At 40.6% G+C, this 24,390-nt stretch overlaps 1 protein-coding gene across 4 annotated transcripts in view; it reads right to left on the bottom strand.

The window, feature by feature from the left end:
* LIMA1 (LIM domain and actin binding 1) overlaps nt 1-24,390 on the bottom strand; it is an 86,805-nt gene that overhangs the window by 21,001 nt on the left and 41,414 nt on the right. For all 4 annotated transcript variants that reach the window (XM_014786447.2, XM_014786448.2, XM_087442418.1 and 1 more), the window contains 3 exons: nt 23,789-23,834; nt 15,045-15,515; nt 529-613 (listed from right to left, as the gene is read on the bottom strand). In XM_014786447.2, the coding sequence (XP_014641933.1) occupies nt 529-613; nt 15,045-15,515; nt 23,789-23,834 (602 nt within the window). The remainder of the gene's footprint in view (nt 1-528; nt 614-15,044; nt 15,516-23,788; nt 23,835-24,390) is intronic.

Genomic DNA, 24,390 nt, shown 5'->3' with positions numbered 1-24,390 from the left:
GCGATGCACGGGAACCTAACTGCTATGCCACCGGGCCAGCCCCCTCAATGCCATTTTAATTTGCATTTCTTTGATTACTAGGAAGCTGTTGATTTTCCTCTGTTCATTAATTTTATTTTTTCTTTTGTGAGGTGCCTGTATATGCCCCCTTCAAAATACAGTAATTCTGCTCTCAAGGTGTTATGTTACCACTGCTAACACAGGATAACCAATCTTGACAGGGGTTATTGCCCATCTATGAGATCCCTCAAGCCCCAGATGACCAAGGAGCCAAAACTGTTGGTAGTAATTCCCTTGTAATCCCACAAAGGTAACCTTTGGTTACCACAGGTTACCATTGACAAGGATGGATTAAAAATATATAGAAGCTATTTGTAGAGAGCAATGAGATTTGGGAATGGCTTGTATCTAACAGACCTTTTAATTTGTGCCACTCTTCCTTTAAAAGCATTGGCTTTGAGGCCAAAAGGTATCGCTACTAATGAGTACTTTCTAGAGAACTTCACACACACACAACTCTCTGCTTACCTGCACCTACTTCCAAATCATCCAGAGAATAGCTGTTTTCAGAGATCCTCCTTGCACCTGCACTTCGGCTTTTGGCCCCAAGAACCTGTTTGGAAAACAAAACCCAGCAATAAGCTTTGCATACAAGATGGGAAACCTTGATGCAACGTTCAAAAAGGAGGCCTGCAAATCTCCTTTATAAATAAAATCCAGAAGAGATTAGATTTTATATTAGTTTTTATATTCCACAGAATGTGTTTTTAGTATTATAAATATCAAGCACTACATATTCACAGGTGTCCAGGGAAAAATAAGTAACTCTATATAGGCAATGCTCTCTGCTAATGATCACTGCCTAACCAACTTAACCAGAAAGCCTTGTAATTTAAAAAGTGATTGGCGAGGAATCCTCATGTCCTCAATGACAATGACATGTTCCCAAACTGCCAAGTCCTGATGGCAGTATCTGCTGTTTCCCTTCTCCGTCCCACTTTATCCCTGCTGAGGCTGCCTTCGTTCACAGCTTCATCATCTTTTCCCTGGACTATCAAATTACCTTTCTAACTGGTTCTTCTACACCTTCCAATCAGGTCTCTATAATGCTGCCATCACCCCAAGTAATACAAAGTATCCCAAAAAATAGCACTACTGTTATTAATCATGTCAAAGGCACCGAGATAATACCTTTCCTTCATTTTTTTTTTTTCCCGGTGAGGAAGATCAGCCCTGAGCTAACATCCGTCGCCAATCCTCCTCTTTTTGCTGAGGAAGACTGGCCCTGGACTAACATCCGCGCCCATCTTCCTCTACTTTACATGGGACGCTGCCACAGCATGGCTTGACAAGCAGCGGTTCGGTGCGCGCCAGGGATCCGAACCTGCAAACCCCGGGACACCAAAGTGGAGCACACGCACTTAACAGCTCCACCACCAGGCCAGCCCCCCTTTCCTTCATTTTTAGCTGCATATTCTTTGATCCATTCTACATATGACAACAATTCTGTAGTATCATTTTCTATAGAGAGAACAGAAATATGATACAGTCTTTCCTCTAATATGGTTGATTGAAATGTTTTTTATTACTAATGGTTGGAATGCATAAAACACGAAACTTCACCACAGACTTACTTGCTATTTATTTTTACTGCTACTGCTTTGTGGCCTACAAACACAATAATTCTGAAAAATGCAAATTTGTGCATTGCCCTCTATTTTCTTATTAAAAAATACACATTTTATTGGGGCCAGCCCTGTGGCATAGTTGTTAAGTTTGCATGCTCTGCTTCGGTGGCCTGGGGTTTGCAGGTTCGGATCCCACGCACAGACCTACACACCGCTCATCAACCTGTGCTGTGGCAGCATCCGATATACAAAATAGAGGAAGATTGGCAGGGATGTTAGCTCAGGGCCAATCTTCCTTACCAAAAAAAAAAATATATATATATATATATATATACACATACACATGTACACATTTTATTAATGTATACAATCATGAACAAACAGGATCTTTGGGACATTAAAGTAAGAGCAAATGGCAAAAAAAAAGTAATTAGCCCAAAATATAAATATATGTTACTTTCTTGTTCAAAATTCTTTAAGGATTCCTAATCACTCCTTGAATTAAATCTCAAGTGTTTAGATGTTAGAGAAGACCAGTTCTAGATCTGATCCCCACCTATCCTCTCCGGGTATTCTCTTCCTCACCCTTTACCCTCGGGAAAAGCAAAAGTGAGGTCCATGATATTGTAAATGAGTTCCCTGTACTTGGATTACCCTTTTATCTTTCTGTTGTCCAGCAAACACCTATTTCTTCAAGACTCAGTGTAAGCTACGAAACATTCCCTCTGCGAAGTCAGCCCTACCTCTCCTACATAAATCTGAGTAGTCCTGCCTCTGTTCCCAAGGTACCTAGTCACACTTCCATTATAATGTTTATCAAATTGTTGTGGGTCCCTCTACTGGACTGGAAGCTTGCCGAAGGCAGAACCTTTTTTTTTTTTTTAATAGAAAAGTAGACCCTACAGATTTTTTGAATAAAGTATTTTGTGATTTCTGTAAATTGCTACATTTATCTCTCTCATATCTAGGGTAGATCTCTAAGTTACAAAATTATAATTTTTAAGACTGGAAAAGTAACTCAAAAGAAAGCTACTTAGTGTCACAGAATGTTCCCAGACATAGTACACAGAGTTTGTCACGTTTACTCAGCTTGCAATGAGAGCCTTCAACCAGACCCTATTATTCAAATCTCTATTTCCATATAACTTGAAGTAGGAAAGATGCCTGAAATCCAGTATGACAGGAGATGAGTAAAACATTTAGCACTCTTTTGAATTCAACATTAGTGGGCCGGCCCCGTGGCATAGCAGTTAAGTGCGCGTGCTCCGCTACTGGTGGCCCGGGTTCGGATCCCGGGCGCACACCGATGCACCACTTCTCCGGCCATGCTGAGGCCGCGTCCCACATACAGCAACTAGAAGGATGTGCAACTATGACATACAACTATCTCCTGGGGCTTTGGGGAAAAAAAGGAGGAGGATTGGCAATAGATGTTAGCTCAGAGCAGGTCTTCCTCAGCAAAAAGAGGAGGATTAGCATGGATGTTAGCTCAGGGCTGATCTTCCTCAAAAAAAAAAAAAAAAATTAGTAAACAGTTATTAAACCTTTAAGTTCAATGGACTAATCAACTCAACAGTAAAATTTAAGACGGTGAACTACCACTTTTTCAAGTTTTTCCCCTCCTTGGAGATAGAAAACATGCCACTTCAGAAATCAGAGCCAAGGACTGGTTTGCTTGTACCATACAAATAAGAATACAGTTTCTCACAAATTCAAAATACATTTAATATAATTTATCCACAGTCAGCTTTGCTATTTACATTATTAATTGGGTCTGTTTTTAATAAAAACCAAAATAAGCTGTAGCAACTCTAATCTTGCCACATCATGCTCAAGTCAGCTGCACCAACATCAGCCACAACCACATGACTCACTTGATGCAACATATTCTTGCTACGGGAGCAGCCCCCTACTTGGAAATAAAGATCATCAGCCAAAGCGAAATGATAAGTTTGGCAGGATACCTTCCATCCACATTTTTTGTTTTCAAAACATTTCTCATTTGCTGATCACTAAAGTAAAGGAAATTCCAAAGATTTATTCCCAATGCTGCTGCACTGTAAGATGATAACTATAAAAATTAGAATTTTAGGGGCTCAAAAAGGAAGAAAGCCTAGAAATACACTTTTTTTTTTTTTTAACCAAAAGGGAACAGGTTCTGCCTGTCACAATCTGCAGAGTTCAGTTTTCTGTCTGTACTTGTAGGCACATGTGAGGTCCCTGCAGTGGTGTTATCAGGAGCAAGATAATTTAGAACCAGAAGATAGGCCCTGCCAGGGCAGAGGCTTTCTTTGGTTTTATTCTATTTATTTATTTTTTTAAAGATTTTATTTATTTATTTATTTTTACCCCCAAAGCCCCAGTAGATAGTTGTATGTCATAGCTGCACATCCTTCTAGTTGCTGTATGTGGGACGTGGCCTCAGCATGGCCAGAGAAGCAGTGCGTCGGTGCACGCCGGGCATCCAAATCCGGGCCGCCAGTAGTGGAGCACGCACACTTAACCGCTAAGCCACGGGGCCGGCCCCTTTCTTTGGTTTTAGATGCATAAAATTCCCCACCCTTGCTTTTTTTTTTTTTTTTAAAGATCTTATTTATTTCTTTTTCCCCCAAAGTCCCAGTAGATAGTTGCCTGCCACAGCTGCACATCCTTCCAGCTGCTGCACGCGGGACACGGCCCCAGCGTGGCGGAAGGAGGAGCGCGTCGGTGCGCACCCGGGCCCCAAACCCGGGCCGCCGGCAGCGGAGCGCGCGCACCCAACCGCCAAGCCACGGGGCCGGCCCCCCACCCTTGCTTTTTATTTAAACCTTTGGAATAAATAAAGTAAGAGCCTTTTTTTTTTAAAGCCTTCTAGTTCATGAGGGTATCAATATTCTGAACTATTTTCTTTGAAGTGCTAAAAAAGTGAAAGTGCAAAGCCTTTTGGTCTTAGAGAAAAACAGAAATGTTTCTGGAAATCAAAGTTATACTGACACTGGTTCTGAGGAGGAATATAGCTCTGAGATGAGACGGCTTTTAACAAGGTGAAGCAATAAGCATTTCTTTCAATACGTTTCAATACTCCAAAGCACTCAAACATTAAGAATAACAAAGATCTTGGGGCTGGCCCTGTGGAGTAGCAGTTAAGTGCGCCCGCTCTGCTGCTGGCAGCCTGGGTTCGGATCCCGGGCGCGCACCGATGCACTGCTTGTCAGGCCATGCTGGGGCGGCATCCCACATAAAGTGGATGTTAGCTCAGGGCTGATCTTCCTCATAGAAAAAAAAGAATAACAAAGATCTCCAATGCATTTCCAATGAATTTTATGATCCTCATTTTACAAGTGGTAATCAGAGGTACAGGAAGAAGGAGGGGTTTCCTCCAACGTTTCTCAAGGAAGTAGAGGAGCACAGAAAGAAAAAAAACAGAAATTCTGATACTGAAATTCTCTTCTGTAACATATTTTTATCACATTTCAGCTCTTTTTACTCAGACGCCTGAGGGAGCCTTAATGATCAAAATCTGTTAAGAGAACAGAGAAAAGACACTTTAAGACTTGCTGGAATTTCCTAAGGCTTGGCCTCACTCCACCTCACAAGTCCTCCTTCCTGTCAGCTGACTGTAGTAACTCTCATTAGTGTGAACGCCCTTAAATATTCTCTGTGAATCCATAAACCAAACAGATCAACATGTACCAATGAGATAAGAGTTTGTGGCTTTTAACCAATAGTCTGTAGAATTTCTTTTCGTTGGAAAATTTTTTAAGTAAATAAAGTAAGTTAGGTCCCAAATGTCAAGTGAAAAGCAGATTTCCTGTCCCCTGGACTCCTATTTTCAAGAAAAATTCTCTTTATTTATTTTTTAAAGATTTTATTTATTTATTTTTTCCCCAAAGCCCCAGTAGATAGTTGTACGTCATAGTTGCACATCCTTCTAGTTGCTGTATGTGGGATGCGGCCTCAGCATGGCCGGAGGAGCGGTGCGTCGGTGCACACCCAGGATCCGGGCCCAGGCCGCCGGCAGCGGAACGCACGCACTTAACTGCTAAGCCATGGGGCCGGCCTGAAAAATTCTCTTTAAAAGTTGATTCTCAACACTACAATTTACTGAGAGCCTCCTACCTCTCTTAGCCACTTCCTCCAACCTTTCAACTTCGACCTTCCTTCAGACTTTCTCATTTCTCCAAAGTGAAGGGCGGAGGGAGGATGATTTTTAGGGAAAAATGCGAGTTTGCTGAACTATGTATGGGGATCATAGGGTGTAGATAAAACCCGGCCTTAATTTCTCAAACTATTTAGAGAGAAACATTTCCTTCTCCAGGGACCCTCTTATAAAAAACAGAGCTGATTTAAGTAAAACAATACACATAGAAGGAGCATTTATCTCCAGGTGGTGGGATTTCTCTAAATTTTCTGTATTTCTAAGTGTTCTACAAAAATTATGTGTTACTTTTACAATTAGGACAAAAAAAGGAGAGATGATACTTCATATTTATTAAATTAATATAGATAAAAATCATCAAACCAAATGCTGATGAGGTCTTGGGGAATTAAATATGTCCTTAGTTGTGCTAGTGATGTTTTATTTTATTATTATTATTTTTTGACAAGAAAGATGGGCCCTGAGCTAACATCTGTGCTAATCTTCCTCTACTTTATATGTGGTTGCCGCCACAGCGTGGCTGACGAGTGGTGTAGGTCCGTGCCCAGCATCCAAACCCAGGCCGCCGAAGCAGAACACGCCAAACTTAACCACTGTGCCATGAGGTCAGCCCCAAAATAGTATAATCCTTGAGAATAAACCAAAAATATGTAAGAAAACTGTTTAATGAATTACATCTTTTGACCATGATAACATCACTTCAGTAATATGCCCTTCAAACACAACTAAAAACAAAATGTTTCTGCCAAGACACTCAGAGGTTTTTGATTAGTCTAGAAATAATCTAAATACTGGGGAATAATTAAACAGTATAATGAAATACCATATCACCATAAAAAGGTAACTACATAAACTAGGAAGATAAATAGGAAGGTCTGTATAAAAAAGACCAAACAACAGATAAAGCACACAAAACAGCATGCAGTGACCAAAACCATGTAAAAACTAATTATTCAATGGTAAGGATATCATTGTACACAACTGGTGAAGGTTGCTCTTTTTTCCCTGGTTTACTTCCCTTTTTCTTCTTTCTGGTTGTGTGTGTGTGTGTCTGTGTATGACTGTTCAGATGACTATTTAATTCACATAAGAAAAACAAACCTCCCAAACCCTTAAGCTCCTAACTCAAGAGATTTGGTACAAATTGCTTGCATTCCAATCTATTTCTTCTCTTCATTGCCCTCATGTTTTTAATTCAGTTACGAGACTATAAAATGTAGGAAGAGGGAAGACAGAGAGCTAAAGTCTTTGAGAATACAGCTGTTGATGTTTTAAATTCTTCCCCGTTTCCTTAGATTTCAAAGATATGTAAGGCCATGGCCAGTTGTTTTTACCCAATAAACAATTATTATAATACCCATGAAGACAGTGTTACATGGTAGAAGGGGTACTACACAATTTCAGTCCTTGTTCTGATATTAATTAATCACATGACATTGGGCACATCAGTTAACTTCTCTGACCTCGGCTGTTTCCATCCGTAAAACAGGGATTTTTTTTTTTTTTTTTTTTTTGCGAGGAAGATCAGCCCTGAGCTAACATCCATGCTAATCCTCCCCTTTTTGCTGAGGAAGACCGGCTCTGAGCTAACACTTATTGCCAATCCTCCTCCTTTTTTTCCCCCAAAGCCCCAGTAGATAGTTGTATGTCATAGTTGCACATCCTTCTAGTTGCTGTATGTGGGACGCGGCCTCAGCATGGCGGGAGACACGGCGTGTTGGTGCGAGGCCGGGATCTGAACCCTGGCAGCCAGTAGCGGAGCCCGCGCACTTACCCGCCAAGCCACGGGTCCGGCCCAAAATAGGGATTTTAATATCCTAACTGCCTGAGAGCAGTGAGCTGCATTAAATACCTCTTCCAGTCCCTCAGAGTTCCAGGATTTATGTCAAAGATCTTGATAGAGATTTCTCACTCATTGTAACTCATCGATGAGTTATAAGGCTAGAGGAAATGACTAATATATTCATCTGGATACACACCTATGTTGTCTAATCCAGGAGTGAGTCCAATAGCAAGAAGACAAAGGTGGTGATATTTGGGGGGCAAATGAAGTCTTTCTGGCCCCTCCAAACTTTAATATATGCCAACACTGCTTAGAGAATGTTCCAGTCCCCTAACATTACTTTTCAATATGTTTTATTATAATAGAACTGACTAGAAATCAGTAAGTAGTTAGCTGGCATGGAAGTAAGCAGAAAAGAGATGACTGCTCTCGAGTTGGCACATCAAGGACAGCCATTTAGGGCAATAAACAGTGAGAAAGATTAGAATTCTGAGTGGCATCTTTACACCTGGATCCATTATTATCTTACTACGAAAGACCAAAGAGTTACTAATTAAGAGTGAATAAAACAATTTATACTGCTATGAGGTCTTTACAAGAAATGATCCTCTATAGAAAGAAATCAGTCAAAATAACTCTGAGAGCAATCTTATTTACATTTTGAAATTACAGAAGAAGCTATAAACTATAGGTGAATAGAATAAATCCACAAAAAAATAGTTTTAATAGGATATATGAGAAACACGGTATTGATAGAAAAAGATAATTCTTGTATTTATTTAACAAAACCAGTTATCCATATTTAAAGCACTATCAATGTATCTATTGGAGGCTCAATGTTGGGTCAACTTAAGACTCATGATTCACTGATAAGCAAATTAAAGATATACTCCCCTACATTAGGATGACTATTATTAGACCCCCCGGTGATGTGGACAGTTATTCAAATCCCTTTCTATGTCCATGTTAAAATTATGACTTAAAAATATGCAATTAGGGCCGGCCCCGTGGCTTAGCGGTTAAGTGTGCGCGCTCCGCTGCTGGCGGCCCGGGTTCGGATCCCAGGCGCGCACCGACGCACCGCTTCTCTGGCCATGCTGAGGCCGCATCCCACATACAGCAACTAGAAGGATGTGCAGCTATGACATACAACTATCTACTGGGGCTTTGGGGAAAAAAATAAATAAATAAAGTTTAAAAAAAAATTTTTTTTAAATGTTTAAAAAAAAATTTTTTTTAAATGTTTAAAAAAAATATGCAATTAATATCAATTATGAACATCCTCAGAATTGTATTCTTCTAGCAATATAATTCCAAATAATTTACTTAAGACATTAAGAAAGCAGAATAAAAATCTTATGAAGATAACATTAATAATTGCATGTGTTCCCATATCTGCTTAATCAAGAGAGGAGAAAATAAAACGTTATGGATAATTTTATAACCATCTAGGGATTCCCTATGGACACCTATCCATTCTTCGAGAAGGCAAATATAAATTGTTCCTTTGGGCCGGCCCTGTGGCTTAGCGGTTAAGTGCGCGTGCTCCGCTACTGGCGGCCCGGGTTCGGATCCCGGGCGCGCACCGACGCACCGCTTCTCCGGCCATGCTGAGGCTGCGTCCCACATACAGCAACTAGAAGGATGTGCAACTATGGCATACAACTATCTACTGGGGCTTTGGGGGGAAAAATAAATAAATAAAAAATTTTAAATAATAAAAAAAAATAAATTGTTTCTTTGATGTAGCTTATAGATCCATTGGCTATGGATAAAATTTCTGATGAACACACATCAGACTTTAGCTTGGTTGCCTTATTTTATTTTTTTTGTGAGGAGGACTAGCCCTGAGCTAACATCCGATGCCAATCCTCCCCTTTTTCTTGAGGAAGATTGGCCCTGAGCTAACATCGGTGCCCGTCTTCCTCTACTTGATATGGGACACCACCACAGCATGGCTTGACAAGCAGTGCGTTGGTGCATGCCCGGGATCCAAACCTGGGAACCCAGGGCCACCGAAGCGGAGCATGCGCACTTAACCACTTACGCCACCAGGCCAGCCCCCACTTGGTTGCCTTATTTTCCCAAGGGCTCACTCCACTACACCAACACATATACACCGTTACATACCAGTGTTATGTAAAGCTAAATAAAATGCCAAGTGTCACTTCCAGGAACTTACGAGAAGAAAAATCAGAAAAATGTTGAACTGTTTGAAGAAGGATGGTTTTACTCTCATATTAACAAGTGCAGCTTTTGTCAGCGTTTTGATGCTAGCCATTCATAATAATGATCCTGGTGATAAGAGGAACAGAAATTCTAAGGGAAGTTCAAGGGCTTAGGAGTCTAAGGGGAGAGATGTAGCAAACAAGTGAAAAGAGGGATGGGACAAGGGAAATTTTCACTTTTATTTTAGATTCTTCTATTTTAGCTGAATGTACTGTTTTACCTTTGTAATATAAAACAAGTTAACACAATTAACATACAACTAATTGGAAGCATTAAAATATACAATTGAATGATGGGGAAAAAAGAGAAAGAAAAAAATTTTTTTCTAAATTGTTTTAATTCTATTCACCTATGGACAAACTTATCATTACCTTCTCATTACTACCTCCTATCCTTGGTTAGCCCCCAAAGAGTGAGTGAGTGAGTCTATTTATGCGCTTTAGGAAATAGGGATATTTGGTGAGAAGGCATTCTCTCTTCTCTTTCCTCCTTTCTTTATCTAACTCCTTTCCTAGAAGATGGAAACACTGCATGCAAGAAGCAGTAGTCAGCACCTGTGTAAAAGAATCAAGGGGGGGCCGGCCCCATGGCTTAGCGGTTAAGTGCGTGTGCTCTGCTACTGGCAGCCCAGGTTTGGATCCCAGGTGCGCACCAATGCACCGCTTCTCCAGCCATGCTGAGGCCGCGTCCCACATACAGCAACTAGAAGGATGTGCAACTATGACATACAACTATCTACTGGGGCTTTGGGGAAAAGGAGGAGGATTGGCAATAGATGTTAGCTCAGAGCCAGTCTTCCTCAGCAAAAAGAGGAGGATTAGCATGGATGTTAGCTCAGGGCTGATCTTCCTCACAAAAAAAAAAAAAGAATCAAGGGGGGTTAAGTTCGGCACGCTCTGCTTCGGGGGCCTGGATTCGGTTCCCAGGCACGGACATATACCACTTGTTGGCAGCCATGCTGTGGCAGCAACCCACATACAAAATAAAGGAAGATTGGCACAGATGTTAGCCCAGGGTGAATCTTCCTCAGCAAAAAAAAAAAAGAATCAAGGGATATCCATATTCCAGTCCTATTTTCTTGCATTACACCTAATCGGTTCAATCTTGACCCAAGCAAAAGACAATAATTTAAATAAGTTATGAAGGTAGAAATATACCATCCAAATATTTGGTCTTTATTCTCCTGTCCAAGAATCTGTATGAACCAAATATGTTAGGAACCAAACAGAAAGAACTGAAACTTAAGGAGCCTGTCACATGCTCCCTACATTGCTTGGTCATTCTTGGGCATGAAAGAGGTACTTGATTTTTGAATAACCACATCCTGGCTTCTAAAGATTGCGGATTCCAATGTCAACATGATGATAAATGAACATTGGTTATAACTAGTTGATCAACTATCATAAAAGGATGCCCAGAATAGTTACCTCAGCTACGTAAAACCCAGATCAACATATACAGGAAATTAGGGATGCTAAACCACATTCAGTATATGTCACTGGGGAGGTTCTCTTTCTTAGTAATGATGATGTGTTACATTAATCCATTCACCGCTCATTCACTCACAGGAATTAGAAGCATCACGTTAAATAAACCATCTAACCTGAATAAACTATCTATTCACCAAAAGTAGAGAATAAGTGAAGAACAGCTTTTATCGATTCTCATTATTTATAAGTTATTTGAGTTCTAAGCTTCTTTTCTTCCTTTTATTAAATAAACACTAAGAGTCAAGTCATTGTGCTGACCACTGGGGGAGAAAATATCATTACTTTGAAAGAAATTATAGACTGGAGTGTACAAATTTATACACGACTATTAAAGGAAACATGATATAAGTATTCAAAGAAAAGTGAAAAGAAAATTCTATAGGAGAATGAGGAGCGTTAATTCATTCGGGAGAAAATGAGGTAAGGCCTCATAGTCTTAATAGACCTTAAGGAGTAAGATTTCAAAAGGTAGCAGTTGGGGTATAGGCACAAATAATTTAGAGAATGAGGAGTAACCCAGAGTTTGAGCATAAGATTGCCTATGAGACTGGAAAGGTAGGTTGAGCTCAGACTGTGGAAGACCCAAATATTAAATATGGATTAATTTTAAGGCATCAGAAGTTTCTGATCAAGAAAGTAACATAATTTACAACTATATTTAGAAAAATAAACAGCAACAGTGTGGAGGATGGATGGGAAGAAAGAAATGAGAGGCCAATGGGGAGGTTGTAGCAATACTACGGGACAGGACAGAATGGCCCATACTTGAGAGATGTGTAGAGGGTAGACTTATTTGGATAGCCTAGTAAGTGACTGACTGGGAAGAAGAGGAAGGCACAAGGAAGAACTGATCCCAAGCTTACAGACTAGGAGATTTGGTGAATGCTGATGCATTAAGGGACACCAGGAGTAAGGCAGGTTTTGGTTAGAAAGAGAATAGATTCGTTTTCAGCCTTCCTGAATTAGCCTAAGGGATATTCACAGAGAGATGTCTGACCTGGCAGGCAACCAAAAAGATGGGGCTTAAGTTTGGGTTAAGAGTTCAGGACTAGAATCTAGTTTGGGAATTCATTTCCTGGAGTCATGGAAAGAGATGAGATTACACAGGGAGAGAGAAAAAAACGTGAGAGCGGAGATCAGGAAGATAAGGAGACAAGAACAGAAACCATCTCAGACAAAAGGGAGCAAGAGAAACTAAGAAAAGGGGAACTCAAACCACTTAACTTTGTCTCCTGTAAATAACCCTGATAAAAAGATTTCTGAGGATGTGGGGCCAGCCTGGTGGTGTAGTGGTTAAGTTCGTGCACTCCACTCTGGAGGCCTGGGTTTCACGGGTTCAAGCCATGCTGTGGCAGTGTCCCACACACAAAATGGAGGACGATTTGCACAGATGTTAGCTCATGGACAATCTTCCTCAAGCAAAAAGAGGAAGATTGGCAACAGATGTTAACTCAGGGCCAATCTTTCTCAGCAAAAAAAAAAAAAAGATTTCTGAGGATGTGACATTAGACCATGTATTTCCGTTATCTATGTGGTCCCTGACCCTGCTCAGCTAATTAGTTGAGATTCTGTCCAGTTCTCTAAAATGCAATTATGGAACTCAAGATTCACACAATTTGTACCTAATTTAGTCATTTGTCTTACTGAATTTGTTAGCTCTGAAGTATACATTCTTACTTGTATACTCTTGCTCCTAAAAGGATTTCTAGTGTCCCTACCATATTTCTCAGAGCTTCCTTCCAAAGATCCAATCATGCAACATCCTGATTATTAAAGCCTTATCCATGTTAAAGCTGAAATTATGTTAACAATAACCATAACCTAGTTTCAAACTGATTAGTTATTCCTTAACCTAAAGTAGACAAAACGTATTTTAATGGTTTTATTGAAATATTAGACAAAACTTTTTAAAGTACTCTAGACTGTTTCCAACATGAATAATGATGTTTAGAAACAGCTATAAAACCAAGGGCAGCTGTGTTTTACACTTCCTAGGCAGTCCATTAAGTGACAAATGACTATTTAATCAGGAAGTTTAAAAAGGCACCTAAAAAAGCCCAGGTCAATCTTAGAACCTCCCTCATCTTCCTATACTGTTAGCAATCAGGCTGCCCAGTGCCATCAGAGATCTAGCAGGATCTTTCTTTGTATGAGGGGTTTTTCTTCATTCTGACCAGCCACAAAGAGACAGGCTTGTTCTGACCCATCTCCACCAGACATTTATGAGAAAAAAGTCTCTCACCAGATCCTTACACATAATCAGCATTTTTGTTTGCTGCAGTCCCAGTCATTTCCTACCTTAGGCCAGTTTTGACATGCGCCAGCCTTTTGCACTGACTCTACATTGTGCATGCTGGCGTGACATCAGCTGTCCTGCCCCTAACAGGGTCTGTGAGAAGGAGCCTTACAATGGTGCTTTGAGTCACAACAAAGCCCCTTCCTCTCTATTTAGGATTTCTGACATTTTTTCCTTCCATTTAAAATTCTTCTTCACATTAAAAAAAAAAAAAATTCTTTTTTATTAAGACCATAAAGGAGAAAGAGGGAGTTGGCAGGCCTAAGAGGACTGAAAATTCAGAGGGATGCGAGTTTGAGAAAAGTCATAAAACTGCTTTGTGGTTACATCTCTTGCCAACTGGTTTCAGTGTTAGAGCTAAAACTCATGCACAGAAAAGGGTTCTAGGTTTGCACCCCTTTAAAAATTCTTTCTACATCCTCAAATAGATGATCCCTAAACACTCAAGAACTTTTCTAGGCAGGAAAGCTGCATGTTAAGGAGAAGAGATTAAGTCACACCAAACGTAACTGAGGATTATAGGATGAGTTACCTAATTTTCATCTCAGAAAGAACGCTTCACATCATTACTTCACAAATGTAGGGATTTGGGCCATATATCTAGCTTTAAAAATTCTGCTTTCCTATCTAGATGGAATCTAGAGTAAATGATGGCTTTGCTTCCCAGCAGATCTGTTTATTTCATTATAACGACTATTGTAACAAACCATCCCCATCTACAAAGGCAGATATGCAGGAAAGTATGAGAAAATTGGAAAAATTTACCAGTTCTGCAGCCCTTGGATTGTTTTATAAGTCACCAGCATATGTAACTCATTTTCTAGTTAAGTAATTCCCTCTGGGGACCTGGTCTGCAATCCACACGAAGGATCAAATTTCATTAGCAGTTGTAGGAAAATGCAACCCTGTGCATTTGCAAGTCAAAACTCCTGAAGGCTACAGCTAGTCTGGCTATCTTCATTGATTTTTCCTGGGAGAGGATTTTAGCTGATAGAAAACATTTGTTGGAAGGCACAGATGAGGAAGTTGAGAAGAAGAGAAGGGATTCAGCTAGCAAAGAGACAACTAAGCCTCAGTCTTAATGTTAAACTCTGGCCTTAACACTCAGCCTGCAGCTGTGTCCAAGCAGAGAGAGATTCAGCAGTAATTCCACCCCCCAAAGCTACAAATGACAAAAGGCACAGGAAGACAAATTAAAAGGGCAAGCATACAAAAACACACAATCCAATCGGCATCAAACTCTCTTCACTTCTAGATATCAACCTGAATCCCAGTGTACGCTTGATTTCACATGAAATTGGGTCAGAGATGCAAAAATCTTAGCATCTAGGTAAACAATTTGACACTTTTAATTAACTTAACTTGAATCAAAAGACATACTGACCACATATTCACTACTACTCAAACTGTCCAGATTAGAAAAACAGCTGTTTAGTTACTTGATTTGGCTTTCTCGAGTTTAAACCCGCCCAGTCCTTACCTGGGCTGATTTTTGAGCTGATTCACCTTTCTCAAACATCATCTTAAGCCTGTTCAGCGGAACATTATATTTCTCAATTTTGTATGCAGCTTCTGTGTTTTCATTGATTTCAGGTTTTCCTACTTCATGCCTGGATTCTCCTAGACAATTTTCCATTTTTTTACTTTCTGTTGAGTGGTCTTCAAGATGCTCACTGTCCTCGATGCAGGGATACGGATACTGAACAGCGGCTTCAGGAGGTGATCCGAGTCTAGGTCTGGGGCGGGCTCGCTCCTCTCGGTCAGCTTCGGCCCCAGAGGCAGAGTTGCTTGCCACTTCAGCAGGAGGACGGATGCCTCCGTGCCTGACCTCAACGCTGCTGTTTCGCAGGGACTCTGTGGGAGACTCTGCTCCCAGCACTGGGTTCTCCCACTTCTTCTTTAACACAGTCAGGTTTCCCCTTCTCAAGTGCTGGGGGAAATTTTCAGTGTTCTAGAAGAACAAGAAGTAAATGCCAGTTATAACTTGCCTGCTGAAACATTCAAACATGTTGTTCTTTGCAAAATGAAAGTTAAAACTCCAGGCAGCTCCTGGTCCACTGGCGTTGCAGACAGCTGTGAACAGTTACAGCCCTGCCACATGGAGAAAGCACCCACCCTGGGAGAGGGGAAGAGAGAAAAAGTCAGGAGCTGAAGCAGGAAGTGATAAAACAGGATAGCCTTATAAGGACAAAATGAGAAGAAAGGAGAGCCCAGATCTAATGATAGCTACATTGAAGACAAGGGATTTTTATGCAAAATTTAATGGGGAAAACAAGAAAGAAAAAGCAAAATACTAGGTACTATAAACACCGTAAATATGTATTAATAAAAGTTCATCATTACATGCCACAAAAATACATGGTGAATCCTGCTGGGTTTTTTTCTTTTAAATAAGAAAAAGATGCAGTATAGTTGAAACTACACAATACCAATAATTAGGGATAGTAACATCAAGGATTGAAACTATTTGTAGAAATTTAAATAAGTCACCAGACTTTTACATGTATTTGCATAAATGATATTTCATTGTATCTGATATAATTTACATGCATATGAACAATCAAATTTTATTTTTACATAAGAACCTAACCCTCTCTTTTTCCTGCCCTTCTCTACACATTTGTCCACGTGTAAATTCTCAGTTATCAGAAAATTCACTATTTTACAGATCCTTTGGTTGAAAAATATCCAGGCTGCATATGAAATACCACCACCCTTTCTCTTGATTGAAGGACACATATTTACACATCTAAGAGAGTTCACTTCCACCTGGGTCAAAATGGAATTAATTTATACATATAAGACAGATTAAAAACAACCTGGCAACAGTCACTGTTGTTCCACAATAATAGAGAAAACATGCTTGATGAAGTTAAATTCAATGTCCCGCACTTTGAAAGTGCTCCTTAATAAATTGAACAGCAGCACCTTCGCAACAAACCACGCGCTCCAATACCTTCTTGCCTTCCATTCCTGTAGTCTGTGACTCACCGGTCTCTCAACTAGGAAAGAAAGGACAAAACACCTGGGACTGAAAGACTTCAGGGAATTAAACAGGATTAGCAGCTATATTGGGAATTAAGTCTCTCACCCTGTTACTCTTCTGAATACACTCTGAGAGCCACTTCATCAAGTAGCACCAAGGCATAAAAAAAGTTACAGAATAACTGCTTGATTTTAGTGTTTAAATCTTTACTGACAAGATGATTTGTTGGGGGAAGCATGTATAGATCAGAGACAGAGGAAGCATGAAAAGTTTTCTTGTTGAAAAAGAGAGAATGAAAAAACAGCTCTGGAAGCTGGTGCTACCTTAACTGCCAGCAGCACCCTTGGCTCTGTGCTACGTCCTGCCACACAATGGGATGAGTCATATGGGTCCCCGACTTCACCTGCCTTGCCCCTGCCCTGCCCCAACAGGAGTCCTGAGAATCAAAGTGCCATTTTTACCTTGGTAACTGGACACTACTTTTCTCAGAGACAAATCATGTGATCAAAGTATATTTATTTATTGACATGGAAAGATGCTTATAAGATACTTCTGAGTGAAAAAAGCAAATTATTAGACAGCATGACCTCATTTTATAACACACATATATATTTCTAAATATAAGCATAGAAAAGTAATCTGGAAGCCCTCTTCCAGATGCATCCCGGTGGTGCATCGGTTAAGTGCACACGTTCCACTTCAGCGGCCCGGGGTTTGCAGATTTGGATCCCGGGCACCCACCGATGCACCGCCTGTCAAGCCATGCTGTGGTGGTGTCCCATATAAAGTAGAGGAAGATGGGCATGGATGTTAGCCCAGGGCCAACCTTCCTGGGCAAAAAGAGGAGGATCTGCATTGGATGTTAGCTCAGGGCTGATCATCCTCACACACACACACAAAAAAGTAGCCTGGAAGAAAAGACATTAGGATGTTAATGGGTTATCTTTGGATCATGGGCATTTGTATTTTCTTTTTTTTTACGATAAATGTGTATTTGTTGTGTAATAAAAGTGAATACGAAAATAAAATTACAGGGGCTGGCTAGGTAGCACAGTGGTTAAGTTGGCGTGCTCTGCTTCAGCAGCCTGGGGTTCACAGGTTTGGATCCGGACGTGGACCTATGCACCGCTTATGAAGCCATGCTGTGGCAGGCGTCCCACATACAAAGTAGAGGAAGATGGGCACTGATATTACCCAGGGCCGATCCTCCTCAGCAAAAAGAGGAGGATTGGCAACAAATGTTAGGTCAGGGCTAATCTTCCTCACAAAAAAAAATAACATTATACATCATCTTCATATGACAAAAAAAGCTTCTACAGAACATTAAATAATTTTGGTCTTACTGTAAGCAGCTTGAAAATGGTCATTTCTACTTTACCTGTGATGACGAGGAAGAGAGGGCTTTGTGTGATGGAGTATCAGCAGCGTCCCACACGAGGGCCTGGGCAGAGGTCCTCCCTTAGGGGTCTTTCAGCAGGAGTAAATGTGCTCTTTTATTAAAGGAGCTTTTAAAGATACAAGCTCAAAAGTGCTGGGGTGAGGACAAGAAGGGGAAGGCAGGGCTGTGTGATCTGACAGCATTAAAGGCCTCACACCCTTAAATCACTGTGGGCGGCCCTACCCAGTCCATGCCAATTGTCCAGGTCTTTAGGACCCAAGGCAAGCACAGATGGGGAAGAAGCAGTGGCCCCAGTCTTTCTGGGGAAGAAAGAGAAGCAGGAAGGCACAGAACAAAAGCGATCGCTAAAAGCAGTTTGGGCAGCACAGTAAAGAGAGTATTGGTTGAGACAGCCTGGGTTATCATTGGATAATGGATTATGGGCCACTTATATTTTCTTCTCTTTATCTGTACTTTCTACAATGAACATGTGTTACTTGTAAAATCCAGCTCTACCCAGCCAAGGGACCTTAGGCAAGTTTCTTAATTTCTGGAAACTACCATACAGGGCAATCTTGGAGAATAAATGAGACTATATTAAAACATGTAGTGTAGTATTTGACATAAATAGGCACCTGATAAGTGGTGACAATTATTATTAAATGGGTGGCCCTCCCTACTCCTCCAGCCACACCTCACAATGGTGATCAACTGCAGTACCTCGTCATCTCCCAAATCCTGAACTTGGGTTAGTCTCTTACAGTTCTTTCTACTCTTCCTATAGTCTCTACTGTTCCCAAGTCGGGGTGGGGGGCACAAAATAAGGTGAAATTCTAGTCAGTCTTTTGTATCAAGGTTTTAACTTTTTCCCAAGTATTTCCTAGAATAAGGCAGTGGGAAGTCAAGGAGGCTGCAAATTTTCAAGGGCCCCTTTGGTTGCTACACTACCACAGCCTCCTTTCTCAAGTGACATCCAGCATGCTGTTCATTCTACCCAGGAAGACTGAGAATCAGAGCCATAACTGGCTGCCTGAATCCAGATCAGGCACACCCAGGAGATGGAACACAACGTCCTTTCTGCAGGAGCATTTGACTTGGAATTGGGATAAATCCCAGATCTGTCACTCTGAGATGTATGACCTTGGATAAGTCCCTTCCTCTCTTTGGGTCTCAGTTATTCCACCTGTAAAATGAAGAGGCTGGGTCAAATGAGCTCTAACATTGAAATCTTGGCAGAGGAATCTTCATCTTAAAAGTAGGAGGATACAGCAGTGGGCTCGGAAACATGGACTACCTGGATGTACAGCCTCCAAGAAAGGGGAGAAATTCTCAGAAAAGTGGAAGCCAGTCATTATGGAGATGAGTGCCCAAACAGCACAGATTTCAAGAAGTGGCATATTCCATGCTTGAAAGGAACCTGAAAATATAACTGATAATGGTATTAATGGTCTGTTTCTGTGTCCTAGGTGTAAGTGGAAGAGGAAGAGAAAAAGAGGAGTAAATTTCTGGGAATCCAGGCTATCAGGTAACCCAATCCCACTATTTCTTGAAGGAATACATTACCCACCTGCTCCTGAATATTTCTCTAACTTGCATTCTACCATAGAATGTAAGTACTCTCACTTGGTCAGTCACTTCTGTAAGTTTATATGGACATTTCTCCCTCTTCTTCAGGAGACAATTTGGACTTCTTACAAGTCTAGTGGATCTTAAAAGCAACCCTCTGTCATTAGTAGAAAAACTGGTGAGATTTGAATAAAGTCTGTAGTTTAATTAATAGTTTGCACCAATGTTAATTTCTTAGTTTTGATAAATGTACCATAGTTATATAAGATGTTAACATTAGGGGAAGCTAAGGGGACATATATGGGAACACTCCATACTATCTTAATAACTCCACTGTAAATCCAAAATTATTTCAAAATAAAAAGTTTGTTAAAAAAAAGTAACCCTGCCTCAACTTGATGTCTTCCTCTAACTATTGCTGTCTCTTACACTTCACAGTTAACGGTCTTGAAAGCACATTTCCACTTGATTACTTTCCATTCACTCTAATTCTACTACCAACGATTTCTTAGGTAGCTCCAAACAAGATCACCAATTACCGCTTTAAAATTTTCATTTCATTATCTCATTTTTAACTTACTATTTTTCTCAATTACAAAAGTAATTTAAAAACTTTTGGGGGAAAAGTCACGATCAATATAGGAATGTATACATGACCCGAATATATGCTATAATTCTCTTTATTTGACTTCTCCATCCCTCCCAACCAAGATATCCACTGCCAACAGTTTGGTGCACACACTCTCAATTTTTCCCCTCTTTTTATACACTATATACATTTTTTCTAGAAAATCATACTATACTTACTGTTCTGCACCTTGCTTTAATCGTTTAACGTGCTTTTGATATCTTTCCATGTCAACACATAAAATCTTAACCATATAATACTATATATATTACTATATTGAATGTATGTACCATAATTTACCATTCCCCCACTGATGAGTATCTGCATTTTTTCAAAATTTTCAGTAATACAAAGAATCCTGCAATAAATATCCTTTTACGTTTATTTCACTTGTGAGTTTTTCCTCAATGATAATTCCTGGAAGTAGAATTGCTGGATCAATGGTATGAAATATATTTAATATTTTAATAGGTATTTCCTAATTGACTTCTCACTAAGAGTGTATGAGAGTTCATATTTCCTCACATACTGAATATTATCTATTGAAAAAAAAAATGCCAACTGTTTAGATTACAATTTAAATCTCATGGTACGTTAATTTACATTTCTTTGATTATTAGCGAGGCTAAGCATTTTTTCCTATGTTTATTGTTTCTTCTTTAATTACCTGTTCACATCCTTTTACCTCATTTGCTAAATGCAATGGACACTTGTGCTTTATTTTATTTGATCTCTCTATAGCATTGGACCCTACTGACCACTCCCCCCTTTTAAAAATTCCTTCCATGGTTTTTGTGACACCCCTTTGTTCTTAGATTTCTTCCCATTTCGCTGGCTGCTCCTCAGTTTTCTTTACAGGTTTCTCCTCCTCTGTACCTCCCTAATATGGTGGGTTCCCTCAAGATTCTGTCTTAGGTCCTCTTCTTCACTCACTTTATATAGTCTCTGTAGACGATGTCATCCACCTTGTGGTTTCACCTACCAGCTGTCTGTTGATGACTTATAACCATAACTCTAGCCAGATTTCTCTCCTTACCTATCAACTCTACCTGGAAATCCTATCGGCATCTTAAACCCATCCTTATCTAAGGCTGAATCTCCCCTCTCCTCCCTTCATTCCTCACCCTTTAATCTGTTTCTTCTCCTGAATTCTCCATCTTGGTGAATGCAATAATTATCTTTTCAACTGTCAAATATGCCTGTTCTCACGTCTCCATGCTGTGTATAATTCTGCTTCCTCTGCCACTCCTTTGCCCCCTTGGCTTAGCTAATTCCTATTTGTCTTTTGGGCTCCATCAGGCACCACTTCTTCTAGGAAGCCTTCCTTGATGTAGCATGGTCCAGGTTATGAGTCCCTCCTAAATGCTCCTCCAGCACCTTGAGTATTTCTTTAATATGGTACTTATCACACTGGGATTATAAATTCTATTTCCTAAACTCTAAACAGTCCCTTGAAGGCAGGGACCACATCTTATTCCTCTTTGTGTCTCTGGCACCTGGCACATAAAAGATGCTCCCTAAACATTTGTCTATACCCGTGGTGTCAAATTCTGACATCCCACTGTCTTGAACCTAGTCCAATCAGGCCTTTATCCCATCACTTAGAAACAGTACAAGGTGACCAACGACCTTCATGTTGCCAAATGTGATGGTTAATTCTCAGGCCATCTGTGTGTGTGACTCTGTTGATAACTCTCCTTTTAGAAATACTTTCTTCACTTGACTTCTGGCACTCCATTTTCTTGTTTCTATTGCTATTTCACCAGTTGCTCCCTCTCAGTCTCCTTTGCTGGTCCCTTCTTATCTCTCCAAACTTTAAACACCAAGGTGCCCCTGAGCTCAGTCCTCAGACCTCTTCTCTAGCTACACTCACTCCAGGGGTGATCTCATGCATCTCATGTCTTTAAACACCACTAATACTCTGATACACACACATCTCACCTCCAGCCCAGATCTCTTCCAATTCCAGATTTCTACATCAAAGTTCCTATTTGACATCTCCCCCTGGATGTCTTAACAAAGAATTTTACATTCAACATGTCCAAAACTGAGCTTCTAATATTTCCCCTTCTCTAAACCTGCTTTTACTGCCATCTTCCCTATCTCAGTTAATGGCATTTTTCCAGGTTTGAGCCAAAAACATTGCTGCCATTCTTGATTCCTCTCTTTCTCTCTACCGTCCGTATAAACCCTGACCACTTCTCATCACCTATATAGCTACTACTCCAGTCCAATCCATTATCATCTCTTGCCTAAATCATTGCAATTGTCTCATAATTGGTCTCCAGGCTTCTGCTATTGTTCTTCTAGTCTCTGCCTCCTCTTTTCAAAATTTAAGTCAGATCACTTCACTCCTTTGCACATAAACCCTTCAAAGGCCCTCATTCAATCAGAGTTAAAGTCCAGGTCCTCACAATGGCCCTCTATGACCCTGCTCTTCCTATTTCTCAAACACACTAAGAACGTTCCTGCCCCAGGGCATTTGCATGTGCTTGTCTTCTGCCTGAATCATTCTTCTCCCTGGTTCATGTCCTCAGATCTCTGCTCAAATGTTTCCTTAGCAGAGGCTTTCCCTGACCACTCTATCCCTCTTACCTGCTTCATATTGCTTCATAACTCTAATCACCACCTGACACAATTTCTATATTGTCTGTCTCCCCCACCAGAACGCAGACTCCATGGTGGCAGAAATGTAGTCTGTATTAGTGCCTAAAACGGTGCTTGGCACATAGTAGGTGCCCGTGAATCCTTGCTAAATGAATGGGTGGAAGGAGGAAAGGAACAAGGGGAAAAATAACAGGCAGAAGAGAGAGAAGGAGGAAAGAAAAGAAACCAGCAGTTGAGTGAAATGATGGTAGCTTTTTCTTACAGTGCACCAGAGAGGATCCATTTTCAAATTACAGGAAAATTAAGCCCAAGACCTGGTCAGCATCATCCCCTTAGAGAGAACAAATTGACAGGGGCATGTTATGGACTAATTTAAATAGGTTAGGTCCTGAAAACTGCCAGGGGGATGTTTTTGTAATGCTGGCCAAATTATAGAATTCTTGCCCAAATACATGAGGCTTTTTCTTCCTAAGATTAAATCAGGTAAGATTTCAAAAGAAATACACTATCAGCCCAGCTGGAAGTTAGCCAGCGGGAAGAGTAGAGAATGGGTACAAGCAGGGAGCTTGTTCTGAGGTTTTAGCCTTTGATGGATCCTGCGGCTAAGAAACTTGCTAACTAGACTGGGTCAAGAAGTTTGCTTTAAACAAAGAACCCAGAGGATGACAATTGCACAGCTGCTACCATTAAAATGAGCAGAGCTATAGAAATTCCGGTTGTTTGATTTGGAAAAAAGGATGACAGCCCAGGAAGCCAGCGTCCCCACTTGAGCAGAAGTAGTAAGCCATTTTACCAACCTCAAGCAAAGCACTTGGCTTTCTTTCCTTCACTCAACTCAGGGAAAAAAAATACGTTCAAAAGGAGAATCTCAGTGCAAAAATAAGATTCCCTGCACCTGAGCCAAGTTCTCCAGAGCAAACGGCTCACAGATCAGACCAGCTGGCATAAATGCCTGGCTGAGCTGACGTGGAACCCAAGCCCCACAGAAGCTGCAGGTGGCTGGGCCACACAGGCTCTGCTCATGAAGTCCCACAGGCCCTAGGGCTTCTGAATACTTACATTTCTCCTCTTTTCCATGTTTGCTTCCTCAGCTGCTTTCTGGTACCTTCGGAGAAGGGGGGGGGAAGAGAATGTCTTCAAGTTAAACTTATATTTTTACTCTTTCAAAGAAAACCACTTATGCATACCTATTTCTGCCAGTAATTGTCTTTAATCAACTCTATCAGAGAAAGAATCACGGCAGCCCTCATTTCCTGTGCTGTTCTCATCATCTGCTCTGATATAACAGAAAGATCTAAGTCAATGGGCTCAAATGCAGGGAAATAACTGGATAGAGAAGAAAATCCAGGGTTTCAGTCCCAGTTTCATCACTTATTAACTGTGATCTCTGGCAAGTCACTTAACCTCTCTAAGCCTCAGTTTGTTTATCTCGAAAGTGGCTTTATGTATCTAGTTTCAGGGTTGCTGGGAAGATTAAATGAGATCATGTATGTAAAAATGCTTTGGAATTAGTCAAAAGATACAGCATTGCATTAATCCTAGGACACACATTTCCCCCACATTATTTTTATTTATTTATTTTTTTCTGTGAGGAAGATCAGCCCTGAGCTAACATCTGCCAATCCTCCTCTTTTTGCTGAGGAAGACTGGCCCTGGGCTAA

Source organism: Ceratotherium simum, chromosome 17 (assembly GCF_057802395.1).
Source record: "Ceratotherium simum simum isolate JZ-2026a chromosome 17, ASM5780239v1, whole genome shotgun sequence".
Lineage (NCBI taxonomy): Eukaryota > Metazoa > Chordata > Mammalia > Perissodactyla > Rhinocerotidae > Ceratotherium > Ceratotherium simum.
The sequence above is the reverse complement of the archived record's forward strand: the minus strand, read 5'-3'. Positions and strand labels throughout refer to the sequence as shown.